Consider the following 10,048-nt stretch of genomic DNA (forward strand, 5'->3'; position numbering starts at 1 on the left):
TCATGGTGTGAGGTTTCCTGGGTGACCACTGCAGCAGGGAACCCCTACCCCAGCTACTGGCAGGAAGCAAGGGCGGGATGAAAGGAAGCAGCCTAAGGGACTGCAGCCTGCAGAAAGTTAGGGCTGAGCAGCTAATTAAAGGATTGAGAGCCTCTGTGGTGGATTTGGGATAGTAAATACCTGGACCCTGTTTTGCAGAGACCTAGGTGAGGTGACTGGAAGGATAAGTATTAATGGCCATATAAACTGAAGCACAGGGCTAGAAAGACAGTCTGAGTCAGATCTCAACAAATGTAGGAGCTGTGCAAGGACTAAGAGAGAAATTATGGGCCTGAGCTGAAGGAGAGGAGGAGACCACAGGTGTGGTGCCTGGGAGCCACTCCATGCTATGCGGCTAAAGCCCAGATACAGCCCTGTGAAGGGCTAAAGCCTAGGGAGAAGAGCTAAAGCCTGGGAAGAGCTTAATCCCAGGGAGGGCCAGGAGGCTCAGTCCAGAGCAAGAGAAGCGCAGAGAGAGAAAGAGAGAGAAACAAAGTCCTGCTCATGCTAGGGTGAGAAAATTGAACAGATCAGCACTGTGATGATGACTGAGCAGGGTAAAGCAAGGCACCAATGGCTGAACTTTGGTTCTCTGAAGGCAGCCTCCTAAAGTAGTACCAATTCAAACATCAAGGCATAGCAGGTGAGAGGGTCAAGGCTAAATTGGTAACTAGAGTAGGAGGCTGGAGGTGCATCCTGTTACGCTACCCAGTGTCAGCTTCAGTACTGTGGGCTGGAGCTGTGATGTTTTGAGAGTTTCATTAGGAGAAACAGGGACCAGTAGGTCTGGCACTGGCTGCAGACTTCAGAGACCTGGGTGCTACTCCTGCCAGAGACTTGTGAGATGCTGAGCAAGAAGCTTCCTCGCCTTGCGCCTTCACTTTCCTTCCATCCCCTCTGTCAGTGTATGTTGTAACAGCTCTGGACAGAGGCTTTCTCTCCCTGTGCCTTGTGTGATAGGGTCTGATCTTGGTGGGAAATCTAGGCACTTCGCTAGCAGCAATAATGTCCCAATCAAGGAGGGAAAGCATCCAGGTTTGAGCATGAATTCTGCCAAAGTTGTGCTTGGATCAGCATGATTTATCCTGGTTTAAAAGCCAAGCATCAGTCCAAGTAAAGAAGGCAGCTGGTCAACCCCGTTTGGACCCCATGAAACAAACTGGACAAGCAATCACAGCCTTCTTTGCTACAGCTGCATTGAAGCCTGCTTAAATACAGTCAGCAGTTCAGAGAGGGCTGTCTGGAAGGAAACAAACACAAGGCCCAGCCACATGTGACTTGCCTGCTGCCCACCTCTGCAACCTGGTAAAATAAAACCCTCTTTAGTGATGCTTCTGTCAAATGTGGCACATAGGGCCAGTGCAGCTGGCAAGGAGGCAATAATCTTTTAAACAACACCATCACCCCACTAATCTCAGCATAATGGTCACTGCCCGCTGCTCTCATGTACCAGCCCCAAGAGGCTAGGTGCCAGGAAGTCTCAGAGATTAGTGTTGGTCATGTAAAGAGCAAGAGCTAGCAAGTCCTCTGCCTGGGACAGAAAGAATGTGAGACAGAATTTTCCAAGTGGCAGGTCTGATGCTGGGCTGGTCGTGCCAGGAGCACAGTGATTCCATCAACTTGGCATCTGGATCTAACCTGTACCTCAGTGCTGACACTGTGCATCGTCAGAATATCTTTATCACTGCACCCAAAGAACTGCACAGCTGCAGATCACACTGGCTTCACCATTACTCTGTTCTCCTATGCAGCCCAGATGTAATGTCCTGCATACATCTGGAGCTGGAATTTGGGATGGCTGACCTGAGGACCTTCCCAACACAAAGCCCAACTTCCTAGGATGGGACAAGGAGAGCTGTCATTTTAGGCAGCTGTTGCTCTCTTAGATGCCAGATCTTTGGCCTGATAGTGAGTTCTTTTGCCATCACTTCTAGGCGGCCAGTGCTACATTGGTGGCCATTCCCCTGCTAGGCTTTAGATTCCTTGACCAGTGCAGCCTCCCCCACAGGGCATTCCCTTTGATCCTGTTGCACAACAGCTCCCTGTCACAGAGTCACCTGTTCATGAAGGACTCTAGTAATTCTCACAGTCCCAACTTCTGGGCTGTTTTGGCCATTTTTGGCAGTCATATCTGCAAATTTACATCTAATCTGCACTTGTCACCTGCCACTCTCTTGACATCGCTGTACTCCAGGATTCACTCTCCCTTGAAATCTGTGTATCAGAAGTTATCCATAAATCATCATGTATTACTTCTAAGATGCATCTCACTGAATTTTCTGCTCATCTTTCCAGTTTCTCTAAATTCTTGAGCATTATTTCTACCTTCATGGTTGGATACAGCCCAGGTAGTGTTATCTGTTAACTTCGGATCAAATACCGGCCATCTTACCATGAACTATCTTGTTTCACTGGCAATGAGAATCTGGCCCTTAACTAACATGTTTAGCTTCTTCCAATACTTCTCCTCTACTGCTCCACCCTCAGTGCTGGTTGCTGCTTTCCATTGCCCTAAACAAAGGGTTTCCTCATCAGTTTTTAAGAGCACAGCTTTGTAACCAACTGCAGCAAATGTATACCAACAACTAAATAAAACTGATTTTATTATTTTATCTAAAGACTGATCAAGAGTTTAATAAATTCATAGATGTAGGGTCGGAAGGGACCTAAGTAGATCACCAAGTCCGACCCCCTGTCCTGGGCAGAAGAGAATCCTGGGCTCATATGACCCCCGCTAGGTAATTGTCAAGCCTCCTCTTAAAGACCCCCAAGGTAGGAGCCAGCACTACTTCCCTTGGAAGTTGGTTCCAGATCCTAGCTGCCCTGACTGTGAAATAGTTCCCTGCCTGCAACTCTTCTTTTAAATCATTTCTTGTATTGTTCATTATATTATCCTCTAAACGTATTAGTGCTTTCTTCACTCAATACTTGTTCCACTGTTTTACTGAGGTTAGAAGCTAGACAAAGGAGGCAGTAATTTCCAGGCTCAATTTTGCTCCCTTTAGTTAATATTAAGACTACGTTTATTCTTCTCTACTGTGCCAGGTAATATTTCATCTAGTGCCTTAGGATTCTGGGGATAATTTGAGCTTCAGTATGGTCTGGTGGATGCCAAAACCTCTGATGACTGTTCGGTGGGCTGTGAGCTAGTAGCTCGTAGTCTTGTTTCCAAGGTGCCAACATCGCTATCGTACTGCACATCTCAACACCCTCCAGACCTGGCAACCAGCAGAGAAACTAAAAACTGCTTTGAATATGGGGCCTGAACACAGGGAATCACCCAGGTAAGGGTTGAAGCCCATTAATGGGGCATTGCAACTGCCCAGGCTAGATATGCTTTGGGGTTAAAAAGGAGATTTCTGCTTCCAGAACTTGCTGACCTTTCATGGAACTAAACTCTCATGTGCTCTCTTCCATATGCCCAGATACAAAAGGTGAAATAATCCATCTGAGTAAAAAACCATATAGACCATTGCACGAGCCTAAATCAAGCCTGATCAGGTCTGGTTTCCCCCTCTGCCTGAATTACTTGCCATTTTCATGCACAGTTCTGTTCCCTGATTACTTCAGGGGCCAAGAGAAAGAAACAGACAGATACCTTAAGAAGGATGGGCTCTTGCATGAGAACAGCCTAGTTCTACACACTCAGCGGTGTGGGTAATTCCCACAGGCTTCAGATCTGAACTTCTGAACTTGTAGAATTTCCCCAATCACAAATAAACACCTGCTCCATCTCTGACTCACCCCTAGGAGCTGCTTTTGCTACCACCTTCCCTGTGCCAGTAGTGGCTGAGTCCCAACCCAAGTGTCTGTGGGCAGTGAAACCAGGGAACCTCCACAGCAGACTTTAGCAGGGCTGACACTTGAGTGGTCCAGTCAAATCCAACCAGTTTGGCTCCTGTTGCTGGCTTCAGGGTAACCAGTGGCATGATGCCAGGTTTCATAACTAAACCTTCCATACAGACACTAGCCCTGCTGTATCTAATGAGTCTTCATAGCACCTAGTCACAGGTTTGCCTTGTAAACTGTGCTTTATATGTATTCCTGAGACAAGCTCCAGCTTGGCTCTGGCCAAAGGAAGAGCCAGAGAGAGGCCCAGTGTGTTACCAGCTGAATCAGTAGCAATGCAATATTATGATGGCCCAGTTCATATGTAAGCCACTGGCCCCTGCTGGGCCACCCTGAGGTTTTTCCCTCAACTCTGCAAAGAAATAAAAGGACAGTGGAGTGAAGTGGGAATGAAAGAGGGAAAGGGGCTATGCATGAGTCCCCTGCTATAGTGCATACTGATCCTTTGTCATCTGCCACCTGCCCCAGCAAGCAGCAGCCCTGTGGACAAGTCCAAGGAAAGCAAGTACTATATGACTGGTTGTGATGTGTAGAGTGTGTGGTGAACAGAGCCTTGGGGCAGATGGATGGTGGCTTTTGAACTGATGAATTCACTAGGGGTGGAAGGGACAAATCAAAAGGATAAAATACTGAAGACAAGAAACACTGAGATCCCAGCACAGCCCTCTTCAGACAGAGCTTGCAAGGAGGAAATGTGGAAAATCACCTTCTCTTCCTCTCAGTGCCTTCAGGGATTTCCCTCCTAACCTGCTGTTTCTGGCCACCTGAAACAACGCCTCTGCCTCACAGCTTCCTTTTACAGCCTGGGTCACATCATCGCCAACTGACACCCCGAAAGCACTGGATCCTCCCAGCATTTACTTCTGGGCACAGGCACTAACCCTGCCAGCATGGAGTCTCTGCCAGTCCAGCCCCCAACAGTAAAGCCAGCAGCTGAACAGAGCTGGGACTAAGACCTGTTCCTGGAAGTGACCAGAACTTGACTCTGTGCCAGCAGAGAGAGAGGGGAGCTGGCCCGACTCCATCGAGCCCTTGCTGGCTGGGACCCTGAGCTCCTGCTGACCCGCTGGCGCAGGCCCCGGGACACTGGCGCGGACTCTGTGCCCCTGCCTGGCTGTTGTTTGTTCCCGCATGCCCACTTGCTCCCAGTCCCTTCTCCCCAGCCCCATTGTACAGGCGGGGACGAGTGCAGGCAGCCCCAACCCCGCGCTCGTCTGGGCTGAGCAGCGGTGGCGCAGAACAAACTGGTGCTCAGCGCAAGAGAAAAGCAGCCCCTCCCCCTCCCTTTGGCTGGTGCTTCCAGGTGCAGCCACCCAGAGGCCACACGGCTGTCCTGTGGCTCTGCCATGTCACCGCTGCTTCTGGGCTGCCCCATGGGGCAACGATGGCAGCAGAGGGCAGGCACAGGCAACCCTGTGTGGACTACAACTGGCTGCATCAGGGAGTGCCAGCAGCGGGAGGGGGAGGGGCTGCTTTTCTCCCACACTGAGCACCAGTTTGTTCTGCGCCCCCAGTGCTCAGCCCAGACGGGCACACGGTCAGGGCTGCCTGCACTCGTCCCCACCAGTACCACAGGGCGGGGGCAGGGGGGACTGGCAGCGAGCGAGCGCACGGGAGTCAGTGACAGCTGGGCAGGAGCGCGAGGCCTGCGCCGGTGTCCCAGGGCCAGCACCAGCGGGTTCAGAAGCGGGGAAGCAGGAGCACAAGGTTGTGGCTGGCAGGGGCTCTCTGGAGCCAGGTGGGCTCCCCTCTCTCTCTGCTGGTGCAGCCCAGCCCAGCTCCATAGACCCCTGCCAGCCTGCACCCTGCACTCCTGCCACCCCGCTCTGGGCCCCGCTGGTGCTGGCCCCAGGACACCAGCGCAGGCCCCACGCTCCTGCACTCCCGCTCGCTTCCTCTCCCCCACAACCCGCCACCGCTTTCCCCACTTTCCTGCCCACCTGCCAGCCACTCTGCACCACGTGGCTCCCATACCCACATCCATACCCACAATACCATACCCACACACACATCCCCACGAACCCGACACCCCTGCACACCCCACACAATATACGAGTAAGACTGTATTTGGAGCTATTACACAATCACTTCTACATATACAGAAATGCACACAAATCAGGACAAAAATATATTTTTAATTAAATTAAAATATATTATTATGAGTGTTTGATTTTTAGTATATAATTTCGTTTATTTCCCCTAAAATGGCAAACCCTCTTCCCCAAAGGAAGACTTCCAGGGGCAAAGGAAGGGACTTCTGGTGGCAAAGGTCAGAGGTCAGGGGCGGGACTTCCAGTCCCAAGATGGCGACCAGGGGGCAGGGCTACCCATGCGGCCCTTGACAGCTTGCCAAAACTTGGTAAGCAGCCCTCCGTCTGAAATAATTCCCCGCCCTGTGACAAGAGGGTCACTTCAGGTTAGACATTAGGAAAACTTCATCGTTCGTGTGTCCAGAGTCTGGAACAGACTCCCCCCAGAGGTGGTACAGTCACCTTCCCTGGAGATTTTCAAAAGACAACTGGATGCACACCTCACTGGGGCCATCTGATCTCAGAGGCCTTGAGCAGTGCAGCTGGACCTGATGATCTCTGAGGTCCCTTCCAGCCCCAAACTTCTATGAAACTATTAATCTATTTCTGCTGGTACGGAGAGGGATTTTAAGCTAAACTTGAAGTGCACACATTGCAAACTCCAATAGACCATCAAGTCAGAAGAACAATGGATTGCCACATGGTCTCAGACCCTAGGGCCATTTGGTTCAGGGTCTCACCTCCAACAGTGGGGAGCTCTACATGCTTCAGAGGAAGGTGGAAGTTGCTTTTCAGTGAACAACAGTGAAATAACCTGCCCAGGGTCAGAAGTATCTTCCTAACACCATAAATGCCAGACGTGTGGCTGGGAGCTCCCATTCTGGTTACATCCTGCCGCAGTTAGCTGGGGATGTTCTCATTAGTCACAGAAATCTCCATTCAGTCTTAAAACACTAACAAGCTCTTAGAGACACTCGTGTCTACACATTCATTAATGTGCCATAGTTACTGCACATTAAATTTAGTATTTGTATAACCAAGTACTAAATCAATATGCAATGACTGGCACTACTGCACAGTAGCACCAGCACACAGCTTTTTAGTGACAATAACTGCAGTGGCCTACTACTACTGTGCAGTAGCATAATAGCATAGTTTTTGCCCTGCATGCTACTGCGCAGCAGAATTAAACTACTGCACAATTAGTGTCTTGTGTAAATGCACCCACTGATACTCTGAGTTTTACACTGGGCCATGTACTTCCTTGAATTACTGTTATATGTGTTATCTTCTTAATATCAGATAAGATAAACACAAACGCCTGATCTATCTTCTCCAAAACAGTCATTATTATGGACACCTTTGGATTTTATATACCTCCCCACGACCACTCTCTGCCTGCTCTCTACAGTAAACCCTTCCCATTTTTCCATTCTCAGTGCACCTCAAAGTCTGTCCATACCACTAGCCCTCATTTATAATGGCAGCCTTTCTGAGATCACATTGCCAGAACTGAACACAGTATTGCAGGTGAGGCCAGACCTCTGCTTGATACAATGGCACTACAATATTTTTAACATGATTTCCCATCCAGTCTTTTGGCACCCAACCATGCTGTTTGTGGTTTTTACTGTCACTGCATACTGAGCCAAGGTTTTCATCCAGCTATCTACAGCCACATCCTTATCCGCTTTTGTGAGTTGTTTTAATTAAATTTAGAATCCAGTAAGGTGCGCAAGTAGTTTAATTTCCATTCCACATTACTTTGCATTACTCAACACAAAATATCATCTGCCTCCAGGTTGCCCATTCACTTAGCTTAGGCAGGTCCCTCCAGAGTTCATCATCACAGTGTTCACTAGTGCTGACTAATCTAATGGATCTTGTGTCACCTACACATTTCTGTTTCCTCACATCCTTTTCCAGATCATTGATAAATGTATTAAATAATGTTGGTGAAATTCTACTAATAGTCTTTAGTCATATTGAAAATGTTCCTACTCTTTGTTTTGTCGCTTAACCAGTTTCTGCTCTGTCAGTAATTGATATCTGACACCAATAACCTTTCTAGCCTCCCTTGAAACACTTTGTCAAAGACTTTTTGAATGTCCAAATAAACCACATTCTTATTTAATCACTATTTTGTTGATGTGCTTAAATCAGTATAGAGTCAAGAAGCATTATTTTCTTTAGTAGACACCATGCTGATCTAGCTGTATCCTCTGAGGGCCAGTTGGATACTTCATTATTCTATTTTGATTATTTTAACCAATTCCTCAGCTGCAGAAGTAAGGCCCACTGTTCTGTGAATCCCTGAAACACCCCTACAACTTGTTTAAGGCAAGTACAGTTGTTGGTCTTTTTCTCCCCCAGTACAGTGGCTGATTCCAACAAGAGATGGCATATTTTATTAGCAGCTCAGTCACTTGATTCCTCCAGGGTGCTTGTATAGTATCATCCAGTCCTGAAGACTTGCTGTTCCTTAATTTGCCAGTTCCCTTCATCGTCTCCTTTTCTGATGTCTTAATCTCTGACAGTGCCTCATGTGATTCCACTTGCACCTGGAACTTCAGTTAATCACAGAACATGGAGAGGCAAAAAGTGCCAGGTTCCACAGCAGGTTGTGTCAGCTCCACTGGGCTCCGATTGTGAGTGGCACAGCCCCAGCCAAAATGGCTCATATTTATGAACAGCAGCTCGTACTCATTTTGAGTAAAGCTAGGCAGTCAACACAGAGGATGGGTTTCCCCAGCTTAGGGTACCTCTACATTCTCATGGAAACTGGATGCATTATGCCTGTGATGGATTCCCTTTTGCACAGAAATAAAATGATGCCCATCACACTAGGTGGCCCACCAGGCTACCAACTTTTCTTCCAGACTTTCTAAAGCCCACACTATTACATTTGCCCTCCATGAAATTCAGCTCACCACCCTCTGGCTTGGCAAGCAACTGTTCCAACACAGTAGCCCCTCTCTGCTCCCCATCACACAAGCTAGCCTTGTCAAGAATGCCTTTTAAATGCTAGCCACATTGCTTTCATGCATCAGGAGACTTGACGATTCATCTACCCACTTGCCTTCCCATTAAAAAATTCCCAGAACAGCTCTTGTTGGAAATTTTCAGATGCAGTGAGGTGAGTCCAAATCTTGCACAGAAAACAGTCACTGCCTGACTGGAAACCTCCCCAGTTCTAGTCTTTGCTGTGTTTTGTATTCACGGTTGATGGCAATATCTTTGCCAGCTTGTCTGGGGAAAAATAATTGAAATTGTAGATGCTCGCTCGCTCTCTCTCTCTCTCACACACACACACACACACACACACACACAAAATCACTCACAATCAGACCAAGAGCAGGCAGTGAGTACTTACATTTCCAGCACCCTTCTTCACTACTGAAGAGAGTCATGCCACCCTACGCGGGGGCCTGGTGCCAGGAAGAAGGAAGGCTCTTGACCACGGCTGCACAGTGCAGCTGTGCTTCGGTTTTCTCAGCTTGCAGCACTTACTCGGACAAGCGCCGGTTGCCAACAGCTCTTTGCTAAAGAATGGATTTTAGAGCTGAATGCTGTACCACTGGAACATACCATCTCCTGGAGCACTTACAGGGGAGGAGGGGAAAACATGAAGCAAACCATCTGGGAAGCAGGGGTGGGCTGCAGGGGATGGTGGCCAATATATTTCTGTAACAATGACTTCAGTGCAGAAAGCTCATAGGGGGATTTAGACAGTATCCTTTGCAGCAGAGGTAGGGGGTATATTTTTGGTGCAGAGGCTTCATTTGGGAGTGAGGTGTAACTCAGGGATGTGCCAGCTCCCTGGGGACCATGCATTTGTGTGTGTGTGTGTGTGTGTGTATGTACAGACACACACACACACACACACACACACTCATCCTGATCTCACTGTAGCAGCTCTGGTTGAAGTCAATGAGGGCAGGATTGGGTCTCTGGCAGCTGACAAAGGGCTCAGTGAGTTAATGCTGGGAATGTCCTTGCCCTAAGCTCAGAGGGTCAGTTTGGCTCTCTGTTGTGAGAGTTGTTCTGCATGGGCCTCTTTTTCTGGAGTGCATGTGCTCATGCAAAAGCAAGTGAGGCCAGTAGTGTGTAAGAGAGACATGGAGGAAGGG

At 48.5% G+C, this 10,048-nt stretch overlaps 1 protein-coding gene across 3 annotated transcripts in view; it reads right to left on the reverse strand.

Moving 5' to 3' along the window:
* LOC149857441 (heterogeneous nuclear ribonucleoprotein C-like 2) overlaps nucleotides 1–9,480 on the reverse strand; it is a 47,154-nt gene extending 37,674 nt beyond the window's left edge. For all 3 annotated transcript variants that reach the window (XM_090063532.1, XM_090063531.1, XM_090063530.1), the window contains exon 1: nucleotides 9,292–9,480. In XM_090063532.1, the coding sequence (XP_089919658.1) occupies nucleotides 9,292–9,328 (37 nt within the window). In that variant the 5' untranslated portion in view covers nucleotides 9,329–9,480. The remainder of the gene's footprint in view (nucleotides 1–9,291) is intronic.
* Between the last annotated feature and the right edge of the window lie 568 nt (nucleotides 9,481–10,048).

Source organism: Crocodylus siamensis, chromosome 9 (assembly GCF_052110815.1).
Source record: "Crocodylus siamensis isolate JL-2025a chromosome 9, ASM5211081v1, whole genome shotgun sequence".
NCBI lineage: Eukaryota > Metazoa > Chordata > Crocodylia > Crocodylidae > Crocodylus > Crocodylus siamensis.